Source organism: Hemitrygon akajei, chromosome 13, assembly GCF_048418815.1.
Source record: "Hemitrygon akajei chromosome 13, sHemAka1.3, whole genome shotgun sequence".
NCBI classification, from domain to species: Eukaryota; Metazoa; Chordata; class Chondrichthyes; order Myliobatiformes; family Dasyatidae; genus Hemitrygon; species Hemitrygon akajei.
Genome location: NC_133136.1, coordinates 8,090,229 through 8,113,769, shown reverse-complemented (window position 1 = coordinate 8,113,769; position 23,541 = coordinate 8,090,229). Strand labels below are relative to the sequence as shown.

The 23,541-nt window shown below is 43.4% G+C and overlaps 1 protein-coding gene across 1 annotated transcript in view; it reads right to left on the bottom strand.

Moving 5' to 3' along the window:
* The window catches only part of dcc (DCC netrin 1 receptor), a 1,312,938-nt gene that overhangs the window by 84,068 nt on the left and 1,205,329 nt on the right, over window positions 1-23,541 (bottom strand). The window contains exon 22 of the mRNA XM_073064089.1: window positions 22,431-22,502. Coding sequence (XP_072920190.1) covers window positions 22,431-22,502 — 72 coding nt within the window. The remainder of the gene's footprint in view (window positions 1-22,430; window positions 22,503-23,541) is intronic.

Below are 23,541 nucleotides of genomic sequence, written 5' to 3'. Positions count from 1 at the left end.
ACCTTTGACAACCATAATAATCAAGAACCTATCAGCCTCCGCTGTAATATACCCAATGACACGGTCCCCACAGCTGTCTATGGCAATGACTTCCACAAATTCACCACCCTCCAGCTAAAGGAATTCCTCCTCATCTCTGTTCTAAAGGGACATATTTCTATTATGAGGCTGTGCCCTCTGGTCCCAGACTCCCCCGCTATAGGAAACATCCTCTCCACATGAACTCTATCCAGACCTTTCAATATTCTTAAACATGAGAGATTCTGCAGATGCTGGAAATCCAGAGCAATGCACACAAAATGCCAGAGGAACTCAGCAGGTTGGGCAGCATCTATGGAAATGAACTAACAGTTGATGTTTCAGATCAACACCCTTCTTCAGGACTGGAAAGGAAGGGGGGAAGGCAACAGAATAAAAAGGTTTGGGGAGGGGAAGGAGGATAGCTCGAAGGTGACAGGTGTGTAGGAAAGGTAAAGGACCAGCATGGAAGGAATCTGATAGGACAAGACAGTGGATCAAAGGAGAAAGAGAAGGAAAAGGGAACCCAGGGGGAGGTGATAGGCAGGTGAGGATCGTTCAGGGGTCAGAGTGGGGAATAGAAGAGGGAAGGGTAGGAAAATTCTGTTTTTACCAGAAGGAGATATTTATACTCATACCATCTGGTTGGAGGCTGCCTAGATGAAATATGATATATTGCTCCTCCACCCTAAAAGTGGCCTCATCATGTTAAAAGAAGAGGTCATGGTGGAATGGGAATGGGCTTAGGAATTAACAAGCTTGGCTACCAGGAAATCCCACTACTGGCAGAAGGTACAGAGGTGCTCGATGAAGCGGTTCCCCGATTCATGACGGGTGTCACCAATGTAGAGGAGGCCACGTTGGATGCAGCAGACACAATAGACAACGCCAGAAGATTTGCAGGTGAAATGTTGCCTCACACGAAGAATTATTTGGAGCCCTGAATGGAAGTGAGGGAGGAGGTGAATGGACAAATGTAGTGCTCGGGTACTTGCAAGGGTAAGTGCCGGGAGGGAGGTAAAGACATGTTTGGTGTTAGTATCCCTTTGAGGTTGCCAGGAAAGATGTATTGGAAGCGGAGGCTCATGGGTCGGTAGGTAAGGACAAGAGGAACCCTCTCACTATTAAGGCAGCAAGAAGATGGGGTGAGCGCAGATGTCTGGGAAATGGAGGAGATGTCAGTGAGGGCTGCATCAATAATGGAGGAAGGGAACCCCTGTTCTTTGAAGAACAAGGACATCTCTAATGTTGGAAAGGAAAGCTGCAACCTGGTAACAGACGCAGCAGAGGCAAAGGAACTGAGAAAAAGGGAATAGCATTTTTACAAGAGACAGGGTGGGAAGAGGTACAGTCAAGATAACCTTGGGATTTGGTAGATTTATAAAAGATGTCGGTTGACGGCTTGTCTCCAGAGATGGAGGCAATGAGATTGAGAAAGGGGAGGGAGGTGTTAGGAATGGACCAAGTGAACTTAAGGGAAAGGTAGAAGTTGGAGACACAGTTGATAAAATTGAGGAGCTCTGCATAGATGCATGAAGCAGCACGAATGCAGTTGTCAATGTAGCAGAGGAGGAATTGGGGAGCATCTGTAGAAGGCTCGGAACGTGGACTGGTCTACATAATCAACATAAAGGCAGGAATAGATGGGGCCCATGTGAGTGCCCATGGCTACTCTTTGATTCTGGAGAAAGTGAGAGGAAGTGAAGTAAAATTGTTGAGGATGAGGACAAGTTCTGCTGGATGGAGGAGAGTGGTGGTGGAGGGGAAATAGTTGGTACTTTTGCTGAGAAGGAGCAGAGTTTTGAGGCCTTTTTGATGGGGGATAGAAGAGTACAAGGACGGAACATCCGTGGTGAAAGTGAGGTGGTTAGGGCCTGTGAATTGAAAGTTAGTGAGCAGATCGAGAGCATGTGAAGTGTCACAGTTATCAGTGGGAAGGGACTGAACCAAGTGGGAATAGAATGGAGTTGAGGTATGAAGACATAGTTCAGTGAGGCAGGAGCAGGCAGAGATAGTGGGCCTATCTGGACAGTCAGGTTTGTAATATAAGATAGATTTCATTGAGGTGCTCTCTCATTTTTCTAAACTCCAGCAAGTACAGGCTCAGTGCCATCAAATGTTCCTCATATGTTTACCTATTCAATCCCAGGATCATTTTCATGATCCTCTCCAATTTCAGCACATCCTTTCTTAGATAAGTGTCCCAAAACTTGCTCACAACAGTCCAAGGATAGCTAGACCAGCGTCTTAAAAAACCTCAACATTACATCCTTGCTTTTACATTCTAGTGCTCTGGAAATTAATGCTAACACTGCATGCCTTACCACTGACTCAGCCTGGAAGTTAACCTTCAGGAAATCCTGCACAAGGACTGCCAAGTCTCTTTGCGCCTCTGATTTCTGAATTTACTCTCCATTTAGCAAGTGCTCTATGCCTTTATTCCTTCCACCAAAATGCATGATCACACTCTTCCCGACACTATATTTTACCTTCCACGTTTTTGCCCATTCTCCTAATCTTTCTGCAGAATCTCTGCCTCCACAAAGCTACCCGCTCCTCAACCTATCTTTGTATCATCCCAAACCTGGCCACAAAAACATCAATTCCATATCAAAATGATTGATATGTAATGTGAAAAGATGCAGTCCCAGCACTGACCCCTGTGGAACTTGATTCTTGATTGGTCAGGGCATGAATGGATATGGGGTCGGGGGGGGGCGGGGTGGGGTGGAGGCAGGAGATTGGGGCTGAGGGGAAAAATAGATCAGCCATGATGAAATGGTGGAGCAGATTTGATGGGCTGAATCGCTTAATTCTGCTCCTATGTCTTATGGAACACCAATAGTCACTGGCAGCCAATGAAAAAAGGTTTCCTTCATTCCCACTCTTTGCCTCATGCCAATCAGCCAATATTCAATCCATACTAGAATCTTTCCCATAATAGATCAATTATGCTTAGCAGTCTCATGTGTGGCATCTTGTCAAATGCCTTCTTAAAACCCATGTAAACAACATCAACTTCTCCCCTTGTCTATCTTTCCTGTTATTTCTCAAAGAATTCCAACAGAAGGGATGGAGCACAGTCAAGATGGCACTAAATGGTGACTCCTTTGCTTGCATCTTTGGAAAGAGCTCTAATTCTATCTTTAATATTCTATTTCTATCTTCTTTCCAACTGTGATAAGACTGCTGAACAGATCCTGACCCGGATCTGGGCCGTACCTTCCAAATATCCAGACCTGACTTGCACTACCGTACTTTCCCTTTTCTATTTTTATAATTATGATTTATAATTTAAATTTTTCTTGTATTTACTTCGATTTGTACTTCAGGGAGGGTGAAGCGCAGAAACAAATATCACTGTGAAGATTGTATGCTCTAGTATCAATAGTTTGGTGACAATAAAGTATAATGAGTATAATATCTCTTCTTTTCCTCTTCAAGGTTCTTTTGAGGACCCTGACCTGGAGTTACTCTCTGACTTTGTGGGAATGGAACCCGCTCTCAGGGCCTCATGACCGGCCGCTTTTTGATATCCCAAGGACGTGGCTTGGAAGGCAAGCGCACGTTCAGGGTTCAGGATTTTCATGGCTCTGGGGAAGTGCTGATTCTAGGCCGGAGCCCCTGACTGAAGCGTCGTGGGAGAACACGGAACATCGGGAGCAGTGGGTTAGCTGCCGGGGGTTGTGTGTCCAGAGACCTGAGTCTTTCTGGAGTTGACTCTCTGGGTGCAGAGATTGGAAAAAATGACACAACAAGCTTCTAACATCGTAAATCAGCGAATTGTTTGATATCTCTCTCCTCTCACTGTGAAACGGGGACACCTCTTTTTCCCTTATTAGAGAGAGAGAGAGCCTGTGGTAAGTTGAATTACAGGGTGAATGAGTAGTTTTTGGGCTACCGCAAGTCTGTGACTTTATTAATACTTGCTGCGTGCTTGAGTGCTCGGTGGGGGGCGCTGATGCTTTTTTGCTGGTGGTGGGGGGGGGGGGGGGATCGTTGCTTTGCTGCTGCTTGTGCTTGTGAAGGGGGAGCCAGGGGGGCTTTGGGGTTCTAACGTTTAACTGTTATTCATTCTTTGGGGCACTCCTCTGTTTTCATGGATGTTTATAAAGAAAAAGAATTTCAGGGTTTAATTCTCTGACATTAAATGGACCTATTGGAACTACTGATTTGTCAGGCAAGATATCCTTTTAAGTGAATGATTGCTACTTTGGCCTCCTCCAAATACCCTGAAATCTCATCCTTGATAATAGACCCCAGACTAACTAGCCTATAACTTCCTTTCTTCCGCCTCCCTTCCTTATTAAAAAAAGGAGTAGCATTTGCAATTTTCCAGTCTTCTGGATCCATTCCAGAATCTAGTGATTTATGAAAGATCATTACTAATGCCTCCACAATCATTTCAGCTACCTCTCCCGGAACCCAGGCGTGTAGTCCATCTGGTCCAGGTGGCTTATCATCTGTACATATCTACCTTTCAGATTCTCAAAACAAGTATCTCTGAAACTGATGATCTCCTGGGATTTTCACACAAAGCTGTCTTTAGTTTACAGAAAATGGCTGTGAGAAACAAAAAAAAAATCCACTGAGTGGCAGTTCTATGGGCAAAAAATGCCCTGTTTTTGCGACAGGTCAGAAGAGAATGGCCAAACTGGTTCAAGCTAACAGGAAGATGAAAGTAACTCAAATAATCACACATTACAACTGTGGTATGTGTAGAAGAGCATCTCTGAATGCATAACACACCAAACTTTGAAGTGAACACGAGTGAATCTGCAGATGCTGGAAATAAATAAAAACACAAAATGCTGGCAGAACTCAGCAGGCCAGACAGCATCTACGGGAGGAGGTAGTGACGACGTTTCGGGCCGAAACCCTTCATCAGGAGGGTTTCTGATGAAGGGTTTCGGCCCGAAACGTCGTCACTACCTCCTCCCATAGATGCTGTCTTGCCTGCTGAGTTCTGCCAGCATTTTGTGTTTTTATTTAAGCTTTGAAGTGAATAGGCTACAGCAGCAAACAACCACAAGCATACACACAGTGGCCACTTTATCAGTACATGAAGTAACTAATAAAATGGCCACTAAGTGTACTTCATTGTCTAGACATAATCAGAATCAGCACCAGAATCAGGTTTAATACCCTCGGTGTATGTCCTGAAACTTGTTTTGTGCCAGCAGTAGAGTGCAATACATAATAAGAATTTAAAAAATCTATAAATAACAAGAAATAAATCTTAAAATGTAAATTAAGTAAGTAGTGCAAAAGAGAGCAAAAATGAGTGAGGTAGTGTACATGAGTTCATTGGCCATTCATAAATCTGATGGTGGAGGGCGAAAAGCTTTTCTAAAATGTGAGAGCATGTCTTCAGTCTCCTGTATCTCCTCCGTGATGGTAACAATGAAAAGAGGGCATGTTCTGGATGATGGGGGTCCTTAATAATGGACGCTGCCTTTTTGAGGCATTACCTTGGGACTTGTCCTCGATGGTGGGGAGGCTAGTGCCTATGATAGAGCTGGCAGAGTTGATAACTTCCTGCAGCTTTTTGGACCAGCTAATTATGACTCAACATCACACATCCCTCCTGCCTCAGTTCATTTACTAGTGAATCTCTCAGTGAAAACTGTATCGTGGCTAGATTACTATCCATGGTTGGTCTCCCATGCCGCATCAACCACAACCTCTACTGCTTTTGTCCTGACTGTCATTAACCAACAATTTTGTGCCCTCTTCTCATTGCTACCAGCAGGGAGCAGGCACAGGAGCCTGAAGACCCACACATTTTAGGAACAGCTTCTTCCTTCCTGCCATCAGATTTCTGAATGGTCCATAATCACATGCACATTGCCCCCCTCTATTGCTCCATTTTTTCACTCTGTATTTTTAATATATTTCATATTTATTTGTTTAGCGATACAGTGTGGGACAGGCCCATCCACTGCAACGAGCTGCACTGCCCAGCAACCCACCTATTTAACCCTAGCCTGATCACAGGACAACTTACAATGAGCAATTAACCTACTAACCGGCACGTCTTTGGACTGTGGGAGGAAACCAGTGCACTTGGAGGAAACACATGTGCTCATTGGAAGAACATACGAACTTTCTTACAGAGGAGGCCAGAATTGATCTTTGAACTTCGATGCCCCGAGCTGTAAGGGCGTTGTGCTAATTGTCATGCTGCTATGGAGTCCTACCTTACTGTAACTTGCGTCTTTGCTCTGTACTGCTGTCAAGTCTGATTCTGACTCTGATGCACTCATTTATCTATTTATTCAGCTTCATGCTTATGCAATGAATTGCTGTATTTTTCCCTATTTGAGTAGATGCCTGATATGTGGGGCTTGTAACAGTCCATGAAGACATCCTCCAACTGGCAGGGCAACAAGCGTACACGATGAAGGACAACAATGTATTTGACGAGTGGAGTGTTTAACCTACAGATATCCATGAAGTCATCTTGGCTGAGTAAAACCAAACATCTGCCATAAGTTAATTTGCACATCATTTACACACAAATTTAATTTTTTTTTGAAAAGAAAACAACTTAATCCAAAAATTCCATCTGTACAGCTTCATCAACATCTGCTGTAGTCAGTTATCACCCCAGCTGGATTAGACCCTTTAATTGTTATTTTCTTTGCAGCTTCGCCTTTATACCTGCTTGGATTTTTATAACCTCTTGTTTGGTATGTTTCCTAGTGGTCACAGTATGTATAACCAATTGTTCAGAGTGTCCCCTAGTGGTTACAGTATGTATAACCAATTGTTCAGAGTGTCCCCTAGTGGTTACAATTCTTTGTATCATTCTGTAGGATTCTCTTGGAATTTGTGTTATTTGAATAAGAGCTATCTGATTGGTTAACTCTTATCTCTAAATTGAATGGAATGTTTCTTATCTATAGTAGATAAAGAACTCACCACACTGCCCCACCATCTTTCTTTTTTTTAGTTGCTCTGTTCTTAGTTACCAGACATTTGCTCTGCATTTCCAATTCTCTTTGCACTTAATAAAACGACTGTGAAGCAACAAGTTTTATGCCTTCTGCCTAACTTCCAGAAGAACCTTGGATCAACAACATCAGAATCAACACTCACTTACGACACAATGTCTTCTGACCATAGATCTCTGGGTTACTTGAGCTCATTGCATACAAAGGGGCTATCAGCCTCTGCTTTAAATGTGGGCTGGCAGTTAGTGTGATGTCATCATGGACCAGTGACCTGGATTAAATTCTGCTGCTGTTGGGAAAGAATTTGTACGTCCTCCCTGTGACTGCTCGCCTGATCTCTGGGTGCTCTGGTTTTCTCTAAAGATGCTGTGGGGTAGTCAGTTAATTGGTCACTTGGGTGTAATTGAGGAAGGGCCTGTTACGGTGTTGTATCTCTAAATAAATAAATAATTAATAGATGGATAATGAACAGATCGAAAGATAGATAGGTAAATAAATAAAATAGATGGATAAATAAATAGACAGATTGATTTATAGATAAATATATGCAATGACTTGCCCTCCATCTATGGCAATAAATTCCACAGACTCACCACCCCGGCTAAAGAAATTCTTCCTCACCCCTGTTCTAAATGGACATCCCTCTATTCTGATCTGTGCCCTCTCATCCTAGACTTTCCTACTACAGGAAACATCCTTTCCACATTAACTCTATCTAGGCCTTTCAATGAATTTTGTCTCAGGCTATGATGTCAGCAGGAAATATGTGGAATTTCCAAAAAAAAAAATATGCGAGCTATTCATCTTAATAAGAAAGAAGGGAAAATCCTACAAGATTTCAGGATTTTGATTTAAGGAAGGGAGCTTTGCTTTCTTTCTTTATTCAGAAAACGTGAAAGCACAGAATATCAAACAATAGTAAATCAAGGCAACTGGACTGTGCTGGGTTGTCCAGAAGACGTTTCACCACTCATCCGAGAGGCTTCTGCAGTTCTAATCCATGGTGGGTAGGTTTTCTGGTTTATAAATTCTGTGAGTTGTTTAAAGATATAGCAATCACATGAAAGTCGTTAGTGTCATAGAGATAGAGACTACATTGATGTTAGGACTACATGGTAAGTAGCTGCTAGGTGGTGTGGTAACCCACTCCTCGGTTCAGGGATGGTTTTCTACCCATCAAACTACCCACCTTGGATCAGAACTGAAGAAGCCTCTCAGATGAGTGGCGAAACGTCTTCGAGACAACACACCAAGTCCAGTTGTCTTGATTTACTGCTGCTTGATATACAATGATCTGGATGACCGAGAACCTTCATAGACAGAACTCATGGAATATTATAAAGATGGAAATGGCTTTGTCTAAACTGAACCAGAATGAAAGCTTCTACAGAGAGAACAAATAGAGGCTGGAGCTTTTAAACTAGTAAGACTGAAAGAGAGATAAATGTCAGAGCATTTAAGCCATGAAGAATGGAAAAGCCTTATTCAATAGGTACATCTCAGGTGTGTATGTTGAATCTCAGTCTGCAGTCTCAGCCTCAATGTGAAACATAAAGTAATACGTAACTGCAAAGAATGAGGAAAATAAATACACATTAAAAAATATGCTTAAAGGAGACAGAATAACAGGATCCCGGGAGGATTTATGCATTATTTATGAAGATGGCAACTCTGCTTATCAAACTGGCCAATGACATCTTGAATCATTGCCTTGTACAGTGCAGAAGGATGCCTTTGGTTTTGAGGTATCCATGTTGGTTTCATCTGGACTCAGAGTCATAGGTCACTATGGTGTGGGGGGAGGGAGATGAAAACCCATTTTGATGCTGCAGCACTCTATCACCCGTGTGTATGGGAGAGGTGGGTTGGTGTGAGGGAGGAAAGGGGCTTGTTTTGTTGCTTGCTGCATTCTGTGTTGTTTCTCCAAGCATTGTGGATATTCTATGTTGGTCCCAGAATGTGTGAAGACACTCGCAGATTGGCCCAAGGCAAATCCCGAGGCTGTGCTGGTTGTTAACGCAAATATCGCATTTCACTATATGTCTCCACATACACTGAGAAGCATCATTTGTATTAACAACCAACACAATCTAGAATTCAGATTCAGGCTAAGACAAAATCTGAATCGAAACTAGAATCTGAACCTGAAGGATAGTATTGCACCAAGAGGGTGTGGAGGAGATTCACCAGGATACTGCCCAGAATGAAACATTTCAGTTATCATGGACGATTTACAAGGATGTTGCCTGGATTGGGGAGCATGCCTTATGAGAATAGGTTGAGTGAACGTGGCCTTTTCTCCTTGGAGCGACGGAGTATGAGAGGCGACCTGATAGAGATGTACAAGATAATGAGAGGCATTGATTGTGTGGATAGTCAGAGGCTTTTTCCCAGGGCTGAAATGGCTAGCATGAGAGGGCATAATTTTAGGGTGCTTCGAAGAAGGTACAGAGGGGATATCAGGGATAAGTTTTTCACAGATAGAGTGGTGGGTGTGTGGAATGCACTACCAGTGACGCTGGTAGAGGCGGATACAATAGGGTCTTTTAAGAGACTCTTGGATAGGTATATGGAGCTTAGGAAAATAGAGGACTATGCAGCAGGGAAATTCTAGGCAGCTTCTAGAGTAGGTTATGTGGTCAGCACAATATTGTTGGCTGAAGGGCTTGTAATGTGCTGTAGATATCTATGTTCTATGAAGGATAGGTTGGGTTTAGTATTGAAAAAAGCTGAAGGGAAACAAAATTGTGAGGGGCACTGATGAAGTAGATACTGAGAAGCTTTTCCCCTCAGTAGCGATGCCTTTGACCAACAGCTTTTGCCTAACAAACAGAGTGAGTGATTGTCTTCGACATTTTTCTTGTGATCGCGAGACCCTGTTGGACATCGGTTAAATCTAGTTCACTGGTTCATTGGTGAGACTGACGGCAGGGAAAGCTGTGTGGACTAGGGCCTCATGCAGTGGGCTCACCTGTTGCAGCCATTCGGGGGAGACGCTAGAGGTCGTGGGGAGAGACTGGAGGTCTGGTGAGCTTGCTGGAGTCCATGCTGGATTGTGGGTGGCCTCTGTCATCAGTGCTACCCTCCAGTGTTTGCTCAGAGGAACATAAGCAAGATTACGTCCTTCTGCAGCTACACTTCTTTATAGCGCGTGATGATCAGACTGCTGCAGGCATGTTCTTGCCAACAAAATCCCATGCACTATCAATCTACAGGCCATGACACTCAGGGACTAGGGCTATACGTTTACTGTTATCTTATATGTGCTATATGCTCTGTGTGACTGTGTGTTGGTACTGTGTTTTGTACCTTCGCCCTCGAGTAACTCCATTTCATTTGTCTGTATTCATGGATACCCATGAATGGCTGAATGATAATTAAACTTGAACTTGAATGTGAACCTGAACAGATATATGTACTTTGATAATAAATTTAAATACGTAAGATAGCTTATATCCATAACCTATGACTATATAGACTGCTGCAACATTCATGGACTGAGGGACTTAGAATATATTTTTATTTTGTCTTTATGTGCCTTGTACTGTGTATGGCTGAGTGACAATTAAACTTGAACTTGAAGGTAAGTGGTAGGAGACAGAAAGAATTTGAAAAGGAGTTTTACCTACAAGACAACAGGAATCTGGAACGCATTGCCTGAATGGATAATCTCACACTTAAACAGTGGTTAGTCCAAATAGTGAAACACCCTGCCAATAGCCATTGATGGCTGTGTGCTAGGTGATGAACAATAGGAATAACAATGTCAACTGATATCTGGCTTAAGTATTGGAGAGAGGAGTTGAAAGTCTATTTTGAAGCTGCATCACCCTATGATCTGTGTGTGTGGGTGGGTGGGAGTGTGTGGTGACACTAGCGGTGTCATGGGTCCGGTTGGCCGTTCCCCTTCTTTCTCCCTGATTATGCCCCAATTCCAGTCATTTGACCTCCATTTGCTGCTAGTTTACCCAATTACCGTACACTTGGTTCTCATCAGAGACTGGGGAATAAATACGATGGCATCACTATCACAGGTTGCCAGTTTGTTGGTCTATTCTTGGGTGATACTTTGTTCCCTTGTCTGATTAGAACCGTTAGTTCTAAGTTCTGCTCTAGTTTCTAGATAGTCCCTGTGAATTCTGTCTCCTTGTCAAGATTCCTCCAGTTTCCTGTTCTACATTCAGGTCTATGCCAACCTTCTCAACTCAGTCAACGTGCCAGTGTCCTGCACTTGAGTTCTCCTCAGTCGCCCCGTGTAACAAGTGGGCTGTCCTCTGAACATCCCTAGGTTGTGTTGGTTGTTAATGCAAATGACACACTTCACTGTCTGTTTTGGTATGTATGTAGGCCTCCGTTAATCTTGATAGACCATGGATTTGGACCTTGGAAAGTTTCCAGGTCACAAACCAGGACAAGGTTTTTTTTAATGGAAGACCGGCAGTTGCCCAAGCTGCAAGTCTCCCTTCTCCATGCCACCAATGTTGTCCAAGGGAAGGGCATTAGGACCCATAGGTGTTGAAGCAGAGCAATGTGTAGTTAAGTGCCTTGCTCAAGGACACACATGCATCTCAGCCAAGGCTCGAACTAGTGACCTTCAGATAACTAGACGAACACCTTAACCACTTGGCCACGCACCAACCTGTTTCGATATACTGTACGTGCGATAATTAAATGAATCAGAAGTTTTAAATGTTTGGTTTACCAGGCCTTACTGAATTTTTGTGAAGAATTGCAGATTTTCACTAACCCAGTCTTGGGATTTGAGAACTGTGTCATCTGCGTGGGTGGGAGGGAGGAGAGGGACTTGTTCTGTTCTGTGTTGTTCTGCTGAGCATTGTGGGCATGCTATGTTGGCACTGAAATGTGCAGTGACACGTGCAGGCTGCCCCAACGCATCCTTAGATACTGTAAATCCCCTCTGCTCCATCCACCAAAAGCAGAACTTCCCAAACATCTTAAGTCCTGTCTGCATTTCTGTTCTGACATGTTGGTCCATGGCGTCCTTTTGTGCCAGGATGATGCTGCCCTCAAGGTGAAACACCTTGTATTTCCTCTGGGTAGCCTTCAGCATGAATAACGATTTCTCTTTCTGGTTAAAAAAAAATCCTTCCTCCTCCCCTCCTCTTCATTCTGCACTCTGTCCTCTTACATCTTCTCAACTGTCTCCACCTGGGTCTCCTCCACCTTCCCTTTCTCCCATGGTCCACTCTCCTCTCCTATCAGGTTCCTTCCTCTCCAGCCCTTTACATTTCCCACCCACATGGTTTCATCTATCACCTTCTAGCTCTCCTCCCTCTGGTGTCTTCTCCCTTCCTTTCCAGTCCAGTCTCGGCTCAAAACATTGACTGTTTATTCATTTCCATAGATGCTGGCTGACCTGCTGAGTTCCCCCAGTGTTTTGTGACTGTCGCTTTAGGTCGTGTTGGTTGTTAACAGAGATGACACTTTTCACTGTATGTTTCAATGTACATGTGATAAGTAAATCTGCATCTAAATCTGAAATACTAACTTACTCCGTGTGACTATCATCCCAGAATGTACGTGTAATCCTGGTGCTTGGTCTTAGTGCATCACTACAGACCACATGGAAACAGTTGCTCAGCTGTTTTCCTTCAGCAATGCTCTTTGTACGTACAGAAGCAAGCAGAGAAAACATAGAACGGTAAATAATTGAAAGCTTCACAGCGGCAGAGTGGTGTAGCTCAAGGTGTGGCGTTTGAATCCTGATGTCCAGTGTTATCCATTTGTGCTTTCATGCTGATCTTTCTCAAGTGCTCTCGTTTCCTCAAACATCACAAAGGCATGTGGATCAGTCAACTAATTGGCCACTCTAACTTGCCCCCACAGAGGGCACGTGGGGAGAAAAGAGAGTGATTATGGTTGGATTAGTCGGGTTACTGTAACTGGGGAGAAGAACAAGTGGACTTGAAGGACTGAAGGGCATATTCACACGGAATGACTCCACGAGTACATCATGGTTGAATATGCAACCTGTGGTGGTGCTGGCAGATTCTTAAAGCTCATTCAGAAAGATTGGCCACAGGTAGCTGGAAAATTCAAAGTCCTTCATTAATTTGTTTGGGAGTTTTAAAAGTACTTCAAAAATTTATTCTATGAATCAGCTTAATCCTACAGTATGTGAGAGTAATTCATTGATAGATTTAATTTGAGCTGAAGATCTACAGATGAATCTACACCCTAATGCCTTCACCATCATTTTGGAAGATTTTAACCAGGCCAGTCTGAAAAAATCACTAAGCAATTACTATCAACAGATTACTTGCAATACCAGAGGAAACACCACACTGGACCATTGCTACGCCACCATCAACAATGCCTACCGTGCTATTCCACGCCCTCACTTTGGGAAGTCTGATCACCTGCCTGTACTTCTACTCCCCGAGTATAGGCAGAGACTGAAATCTGCAGCACCAGTAGTGAAGGTATGGACAAGGGGAACACAGTAGTGCCTACAGGACTGCTTTGAATCAGTGGACTGGACTGTATTCAGGGATTTATCTTCAAACCGGGAAGAGTATGCTGCAGTTGTTACTGACTTCATTAAAACCTGTGTGGATGTGTGTGTGCCCACAAAGACTCGCTGCACATTCCCAAACCAAAAGTCGTGGATGAACCAAGAGGTACGCTGTCTACTGAAGGCTAGATCTGTGGCATTCAAGTCTGGCGACCCAGGCCTGTACCAGAAAACCAGGTATGATTTGCGGAGGGCTATTTCAAGGGTGAAGAGACAATTTTGAACAAGGTTGGAGGCGACATCGGATGCACGGCAACTCTGGCAGGGTCTGCAAGACTTTTTTTTTTAAAGAGTATCGCACCAGACAGTCTGCCACTCTCGTCTGCCGCGTGGTGTCAGGATTGGTCTCTTTTCGGATTAACCGGGTCACGATATGAACGTTCCTGACTGGACCCTGTTTTTTTTTTTGAGGCCAAGTGGCTAGCTCGACGCTCTAACTGGCACGAATGGAAAGCGTGCTTGAGGGTGGCCCGACTTGGATTCGAACTTGGGAGCCTTCACTCTGGAGTCCGGCGCTGATGCCACTGCGCCACCAGCCAGCCTGGCATTACTTCCTAATAGCATGAATGACAGCGATGCTTCACTACCAGATGAACTTAACACCTTCTATGAACTCTTTGAGAGGGAGAACACAACTACAGCTATGAAGATCCCTGCTGCACCTGATGACCCTGTGATCTCTGTCTCAGAGGCCGATGTTAGGTTGTCTTTAAAGAGGGTGAACCCTCGCAAAGCGGAAGGTCCCGATGGAGTACCTGGTAAGGCTCTGAAAACCTGTGTCAACAAACCAGCAGGAGAATTCAAGGACATTTTCAACCTCTCAGTGCTATGAGCGAAAGTTCCCACTTGCTTCAAAAAGGCAACAATTATACCAGTGCCTAAGAAGAATAATGTGGGCTGCCTTAATGACTATCGCCCAGTACCACTCACATCAACAGTGATGAAAAGCTTTGAGAGGTTGGTCATGACTAGACTGAACTCCTGCCTCAACAAGGACCTGGACCCACTGCAATTTGCCTGTCGCCACAATAGGTCAACGGCAGACACAATCTCAATGACTTTCCAAACGGCTTTAGTCCACCTGGACAACACAAACTCCTATGTCAGGATGTAGTTCGTTGACTGTAGCTCGGCATTTAATACCATCATTCCTACAATCCTGATTGAGAAGTTGTAGAACCTGGGCTTCTGTACCTCCCTCTGCAATTGGATCCCTGACTTCCTAACTGGAAGACCACAATCTGTGCAGATTGATGATAACAGATCCTCCTCGCTGATGATCAACACTGGCACACCTCAGGGGTGTGTGCTTAGCCCACTGCTCTACTCTCTATATACACATGACTGTGTGGCTAGGCATAGCTCAAATACCATCTATAAATTTGCTGATGATACAATCATTGTTGGTAGAATCTCAGGTGGTGATGAGAGGGTGTACAGGAATGAGATATGGCAACTAGTGGAATGGTGCTGCAGCAACAACCTGACACAACATCGGTAAGACAAAAGAGCTGATTGTGAACTTCGAGAAGGGTAAGATGAAGGAACTTATACCAATCCTCAGAGGGATCATAAGTGGAGAGAATGAACAGCTTGAAGTTCCTGGGTGTCAAGATCTCTGAGGATCTAACCTGGTCCCAACATATTGATGTAGTTATAAAGAAGGCAAGACAGCAGCTAGACTTTATTAGGAGTTTGAAGAGATTTGGTATGTCAACAAATACACTCAAAAACTTCTACAGTTGTACCGTGGAGAGCATTCTGACAGGCTGCATCACAGTCTGGTATGGAGAGGTGAGTGTGGAACGTTGTGGGACAGGTGGCAGAGAAGCAGTGCCAGGGATGGGTTGGTGTGGGTGTAGACACACCCAGCCTTAAGACACCAGGCAAGGTCATTTGATTCCAAGCAGTTGGTTGATTGATCATTACAGAATGTCTCACTGGTGCTTCGCACTCCCTCCCCTCTCCCTTCCCCTTTTCCCACTCAGCCCACAATAGCGATCCATATCAGAATCAGGATTATCATCCCTCACATATATCATGAAATCTGTCTTTTTTGCAGCAGTACAGTGCAATGCATAAAATTACGACAGTACTGTGCAACAGACTTAGGCGCCCTACTGATATATATGTGCCTAAGACCGTTGCCGAGTACTTAGGAGCAGAATTAGGCCATTCAGCCCATCAAGTCTGCTTCGCCATATCATCCAGGCTGATTTATTATTCTTTCTCAACTCAGTATGTAACAGTATCATTTAATCCAAGCATGAAATTCCATAAGACCATAACACATAGGAGCAGAATTAGGCCAGTCAGCCCATGGAGTCTGCTCCACCATTCCATCATGGTTAATCTTGGATCCCACTCAACCCCGTAGAAAGTTGACCAGGATAGAAGATCAGAGCTAGAGTTGTGTGATGCCATCTACTAGAACACAGAAAATACAAAATGGGACATGACTGCACAGTACAGGCTCTTTGGGCCATGAAGGGGTGCCAACCCTTCAACCTGCTCCATGATCAATCTAATCCATTGTTCTCACACAGACCTCCATTTTCCTTCATCCACATGCTTCTGAAATGTTTCTAATATATGTGCCTCTACCACAACTCCCAGAGGGTATTCCACACACTTATCACTTTATGTCCCCAAACCTACCCCTGACATCCCCCCTAGGCTTTCTTCCAATCACCTTAAAATTATGCCCCCACATACAAGCTATAAGACCTAATGAGTCTGCTCTGTCATTCCATCATGGCTGATTTATCATCCCTCTCAATCTGATTTTCCTGTCTTCTCCCCATAACCTTTGACACCCTGATTAATCAAGAACCTATCAACTTCTGCACTAAATATACCCAATGACTTCGTCTGCACAGCTAATTGTGGCAAAGAATGCCACACATTCACCAACCTCTGGCTAAACCTCTTTTTCTAAATAGATGTCCCTCTATTTTGATGCTATGCCCTCTATTCCTAAACTCTCCAATTACAGGAAACATCCTCTCCACATCCACTCTATCTAGGCTGTTCAATATTCGATAGATTTCAATGGGATAACTCTCTCAATCAACTAAAAGCATTGTGAATAACACCTTTTCTGAAGTAAATTGTGGTAAACTATCAATGCAGACAATGAAGAGGTGAGCAAATTTGAGGGATGAGCCATGCTGGTGTGTTGCAAAATCAATGCAGATGTCATTGGAGTGAGGTAGAGGAGTTTTGATGCCTGTCCAACTAACCTGGGTGCAAGGTTGGATCATTCTAAACATTGAGCTGATTCAGAGAGCTTGAAATCAGCTTTGGGCTGACTGGAGAGGTTTAGGCCCAGAGCAAGTTGCTGAATGCCATGGTCTAGGCCAGAGTGTCAGCCCAGGTAAACTGGAAAGGCAGGGTATCCGCACTGGAGGTGAGAGTTTGTCTGATTTTGAAGTGCTCTCCCACGATATTCGCTCCTCTCTCCATGACATGCTGTGAGATTGCACCGGCTGCTGTGCTTCATGTCTATGAGTTTCATGGCAATTTGCCCCTTAATATGATGAACTGAGACTGAGGCTTTAGGCCTACTCCAGGGATTCTGATATAAGTACCCAATTTGGTTTGGAATGCCATCACTGGCTTCTATTTTTTGTTTGATTTGTGTTTTTTTTTCTCTTTTTCTGGACACTGAGAATTGGTCTTTATTTTTTTTAATTGGATTATTTTAGGTTTCTTGTTTTGTGGCTGCCTGTAAGCAGACAAAGCTCAAGGTTGTATAATTTATACATTCTTTGATAATAACTGTACTTTGATTCTTTGAATTCTTCTAAAATCTAGCAAGTACAGGCCTAGAGCCATCAAACACTCCTCCTATGTTAACCCTTTCATTCCTCAAACCATTCTCCTGCACTTCCTTTGGACTCTCTCCAATGCTAGTATCTCTTTTCTTAGATAAAGAACCCAAAACTCCAAGTGTGGTCTGACCAATCCCTTAAAACTTCAGCATCACATCCTTGTTTTTGTATTCTTGACCTTCTGAAATGAATGCTAACATTGCATTTGCCTTCCTCACCACCAACTCAATCTGCAAGTTAACCTTCAGGGAATCCTCCACAAGAACTCCCAAGTCCCTCTGATTTTTGAATTTTCTCCCCATTTACAAAATATTCTGCACCTTTTATCCTTCTGCCAAAGAGCATGTCCATATACTTCCGTACACTATATTCCATCTGCTACTTCTTTGCCCCTTCCCCCAATCTGTCCAAGTCCTTCTGCAGACACTCTGCTTCTACAACACTACCTGCATTTCGACCTATCTTTGTATCGTTCTCAAACTTGGCCACAAAGTCATCTATTTTTTCATCCAAATCATTGACATACAAAGTGAAATGAAGTGGTCTCAACACTAACTCCTGCAGAACACCACGAGTCAGCAACAGCTTACCAGAAAAGATGCCCTTTATTCCCACTCCTTGCTTCCTGCCAGTCAGCCAATCTTCTATCCATTTCAGTAACTTTCCTGTAATAGCACGGGCTCTCATCTTGTTAAGCAGCTTTATGTGCTCATGTGTGACACCTTGTCAAAGGCCTTCTGAAACTCCAAATAAACAATATAGAAGAAATAAATGGGCAGACTATTATTTAAATGGGGAGAGAATTCAAAGTTCTGAGATGCAACGGGACTTGGGAGTCCTCGTGCAGGATACCCTTAAGGTTAACCTCCAGGCTGAGTCGGTGGTGAAGAAGATGAATGCAATGTTGGCATTCATTTCTAGAGGAATAGAGTATAGGAGCAGGGATGTGATGTTGAGGCTCTATAAGGCACTGGTAAGACCTCACTTGGAATACTGTGTGCAGTTTTGGGCTCCTTATTTAAGAAAGGATGTGTTGACATCGGAGAAGGTTCAGAGAAGATTCACTAGAATGATTCCGGGAATGAGAGGGTTAACATATGAGGAACGTTTGACCGCTCTTGGACTGTACTCCTTGGAGTTTAGAAGAATGAGGGGGACCTCAGAAACATTTCAAATGTTGAAAGGCATGGACAGAGTGGATGTGGCAAAGTTGTTTCCCATGTGGGGGAGTCTAGTACGAGAGGACATGACTTGAGGATTGCAGGGCACCCATTCAGAACAGAAATGCAAAAAAATTTTTTTAGCCAGAGGGTGGAGAATCTATGGAATTTGTTGCCACGGGCGGCAGTGGAGGCCAAGTCATTGGATGTATTTAAGGCAGAGATTGATAGGTATCTGAGTAGTCAGGGCATCAAAGGTTATGGTGAGAAGGCTGGGGAATGGGACTAAAGGGGTGATTGGATCAGCTCATGATGAAATAGTGGAGCTGACTCGATCGGCCAAATGGCCTAATTCTGCTCCTTTGTCTTATGGTCATCAATTACATCCATTGAATATCCTTTGTATAACCTGCCTATTATTTCCTCAAGATATTCTAACAATTTAGTCAGGCGAGATTTGCCCTTTAGAAAACCAAGCTGTCTTTGGCCTACGTTATCATGTGCCTCCAGTTATCCCAAAATCACATAATTAAAAATAGACTCCAACATCTTTCTAACCACTGAGATCAGGTTATCTGGCCTATAATCTCCTCTCTTCTGCTTCCCTCCCTTTTTAAAATGTGGAGTGACATTTACAATTTTCCTGTCCTCCAGAGCCATCCCAGAATCTAGTGATCCTTGAAAGATCATTACTAATACCTCCACAATCTCTTCAGCCAACTCTTTCAGAACACTGGGGTGTAGTTCATCTGGTCCAGTTGACATATCTACTTTCAGACTTTTCAGCTTCCCGAGCACCTTCTACTTAGCAATAGCAATGACACTCATTTCTGCCCCCTGACACTTCTGCACTTCTAGCAATCTGCTAGTGTCATACACAGTGAAGACTGATGCAAAATACTTACATTCCTCCAGTATTTCTTTGTTTCTCCAGCATCATTTTCCAGTGGTTCCATATCCACACTTGTCTCTCTTTTACTCCTTATACAATACACCTACAAAAACTTTTTGTACCCTCTTTTATATTATTGACTAGCTTGCCTTCATATTTAACCTTTTTTCTCTTTATGGCTTTTTTACTTCCCTTCTGTTGGTTTTTAAAAGTTTCCCAATCCTCTACCTTCCCATTAATTTTTGCTGTTGGATGCCCTCTCTTTTGCTTTTATACTGTTTTGACTTCTTGTGACAGCCACGGTTGTCTCATTCTTCCTCTGGAATACTGTACTTCATTTTTGGAATGTATCATACCTTTGAGCCTTCCAAATTTCTGCCAGACACACCAGCCATTGCAGTTCTGTCAACACGCCCTGCTCATGCCCCCTTCAAATCAACTTTAGCCAGCTCCTCTCTCATACCCTTTTACTCCACAGTGACACTGATACACCTGAGTTTAGCTTCTCCTTCTCAAGGTCCAAGGTGGGTTCTATTATGTTATAATCATTGCCTCCTAGGACTTCCTTTACCTTCTGCTTCCTCATCAAATCTGGGTCATTACATAGCACCCAGTCCAGAATTACTATTCCCCAGTAGATACAATCACAAGCTGCTCTAAAAAGCCATCTTGTAGGTATTCCATCCTGGAGAAATATCTCTGGCTATTCACTCATTTTATGCCTCTTTATCATCTTGTACACCTCTATCTCCTCCACGAACCATATCAAGTCACGTCTCATCTAACTTCACTCCAAAGAAAAAAGCCCTAGCTCAGTCAACAGTCAGAGAGATACTCCAGTCAATATCCTGGTAAATCTCCTCTGCACGTTCTCTGAAGCTTCCACATTTTCCTTTCCCTATTATTTAAAAAATGCTGTTCTAAAATCCCAATTATGTAATTAATCTGAGTATGTGCTGATCATGTCTATTCCAATGGAAGGAAGGTTAAATGGGGCAGAGGCATTCGAGGCAAAGTTAATATTGATGGAAGCAGTTTGGCTACAGTTAGCTTCAATTCCCTGGGCCAATAGTTCAATTCACTTTGAGCTTTAAGAAACATTAAATAAAGACTGACCTCCCAATTAGAGTTGGACATGCAATGAGAAACTGACTGGTCTTTGCTTAGGCAGGAATTAATTCTAGCCATAACCATCCTCTCAATGTACTTCATCACAGTAGATGTGAGTCTTACTAGTTGAGGACATCTTCAATAGGTGATGTCTCAAGAAAATGGCATCCATCATTAAGGCCCCTCACTGTCCAGGTCATGTACTCTTCTCATTGCTGTCATCAGGGATGAATACACACTCAATGTTTCAGGTATACCTTCTCCATGAACAGACCAGACACCCATGAACATTAGCACACTTTTTGCTCTCTTTTTGCACTACTTATCATTATATCTAATTGTCATTGTAGCTTATAGTAATTTTTTATGCATCACAGAGGACACAACCTTATCATTGGGATTGGAGGCTTGTGTGCCTCAAAGACCTGGAGAGCTTTGTTGGCTGGAGTCAGGGCTTTATGCTTTGGTTCTTGGTAGTGTCACCCCTAAGAATGGTCCACCGGTTCTCTAGGTTCAGCTCAGGGCTAACCATCCTGACTGGTAAAACTAAATTTTTGCAGAAACAGCAAAGGAGAATCCTTCTACATCTGAAGGTGAAGCTATTCCTGAATCTTTGCCTGGAACATACGTGAAAACTGAAAGGAAGCTATTGACCCTGAAAACCACCAGAGATGGAGAACCTTCATTGCTGCCCTAAAAGTCAGGGCATCCTGTAACAGGGGCATTTGCCAGACTGTGTTTTAACTAGGTTTGTCATGGTGATGGTCATTATCTTTAAACGCTGCACTCTTAAAGAGACTTAAACCAGGTGGACCCAAATGCAGAGGAGAACACAGACAAAGAGAGATTAATAGAGAACACAAGTTAGGATTGAGCAAAGATGAACAAAACAGAGGGAATTTAATAGACAAATAAAACAAGGCACAGGTGCTCTGATAATGAAAATGAGACACTGGTGAAAATAATCAACTATTAATCAGGGCAGGAGAAATGTAGGAGTCTGGGGTCTCAGGCACCTCCAGGTGTTCAGACTGAGGCATGGCAGCACCCGTCATTAAGGACCCTCATCATCTGAAACATGCCTTTTTCACATTGCCACCATGGAGGATAAGATACAGGAGCCACACTCAATGATTCAAATACAGCCTCTTCCAATCCGCCATCTGATTTCTGAACAGTCCATGAATCCATCTCACCATTCTTGCTTTCTTTTACATTACTTATTTATTTTTTAGATTGCTTATTGTTCCTTTGTTCATTACGTGCCATATCATATGACATAGGGAGATCATGGACTTTCCATTCCATCACTGTTCTTGGCAAATTTTTCTACACAAGTGGTTTGCCATTGCCACCTTCTGGGCAGTGTCTTTACAAGATGGGTGAACCCGGCCAATATCAATACTCCTTAGAGATTGTCTGCCTGGCACCGGTAGTCGCATAACCAGGATTTGTGATCTGCACCGGCTGCTCAGATAACCATTCACCACCTGCTCCGACAGCTTCATGTGACTGTAATCGGGGGTGGGAGGTGCTAAGCAGGTGGTATATTTTAACCAAGGATGATCTGCAGGCTGGTGGAGGGAAGGAGTGCCTTATACCTCCTTTGGTGGAGATTTATTTCCACACTGTCACCTAATTCTTATGTAACTTACAGAAAGTATTTTATGTATTGCACAGTACCACTGCCACAAAACAACAAATTTCACGATGTATGTCAGTGATAATAAACCTAATTCTGGTTCTCATTCTGATACCGTGCGTGAGATTTACGATCTCAGAATTGCTTATCAATATTCTGTGCTTAAGCCTTCATATGGAGAGCGTTGTACCAGCGAGCAATCGCATTTTGTGGAACCAATCCTAGAGCATCTTTACAGAGAGAAGAAAACAACACTGTTTTGTTTGGATGTTACAAAAACTCACCATTTAAGCTGCTTCTGTCGATTAGATTGGTGTCCGCCGGCCAGAAGGATCCATCTCCATGTATACTCCTTCCTGCTGAGCAAAGAAAGCACGTCAGAGCTTCCAGACAGAGATAGCTAACAGCATCATAACTAATAATAGAAATAAACCCATTAGCATTATCTTGAGCATAATAAAAAATTTGCAATTGAATAATAGAGAGGGGTGAGATGAAGTAATTAATTCTCTTAAATAATAATATGTATGCTATGTGGGCTACTCTGCTTCAAGGCGTATTCCAAACACACAGGAATAGAATTAGTCCTCCTGGTCCATCAGGTGAAGGGCAGATCACGTCTAACAAGCCTGATAGAGTTCTTTGAGGAGGTGACCAGGCATATAGATGAAGGTAGTGTAGTGGATGTGATCTACATGGATTTTAGTAAGGCATTTGATAAGGTACCACACGGTAGGCTTATTCAGAAAGTCAGAAGGTATTGGATCCAGGGAAGTTTAGCCAGGTGGATTCAGAATTGGCTTGCCTGCAGAAAGCAGAGGGTCATGGTGGAGGGAGTACATTTGGATTGGAGGGTTGTGACTAGTGGTGTCCCACAAGGATCAGTTCTGGGTCCTTTACTTTTCGTGATTTTTATTAACGACCTGGATGTGGGGGTAGAAGGGTGGGTTGGCAAGTTTGCAGACGACACAAAGGTTGGTGGTGTTGTGGATGGTGTTGAGGATTGTCAAAGATTGCAGAGAGACATTGATAGGATGCAGAAGTGGCAGATGGAGTTCAACCCAGAGAAGTGTGAGATGGTACACTTTGGAAAGACAAACTACAAGCATGTTACAAAGTAAATGACAGGATACTTGGAAGTCTGGAGGAGCAGAGGGATCTGGGGGTATGTGTCCACAGTTCCCTGAAAGTTGCCTCACAAGTAGATAGGATAGTTAAGAAAGCTTATGGAGTGATAGCTTTCATAAGTTGAAGGATAGAGTTTAAGAGTCGCGGGGTAATGATGCAGCCCTATAAAACTCTGGTTACGCCACACTTGGGAGTATTGTGTCCAGTTCTGTTGCCTCACTATAAGAAGGATGTGGAAGCATTGAAAAGGGTACAGAGGAGATTTAC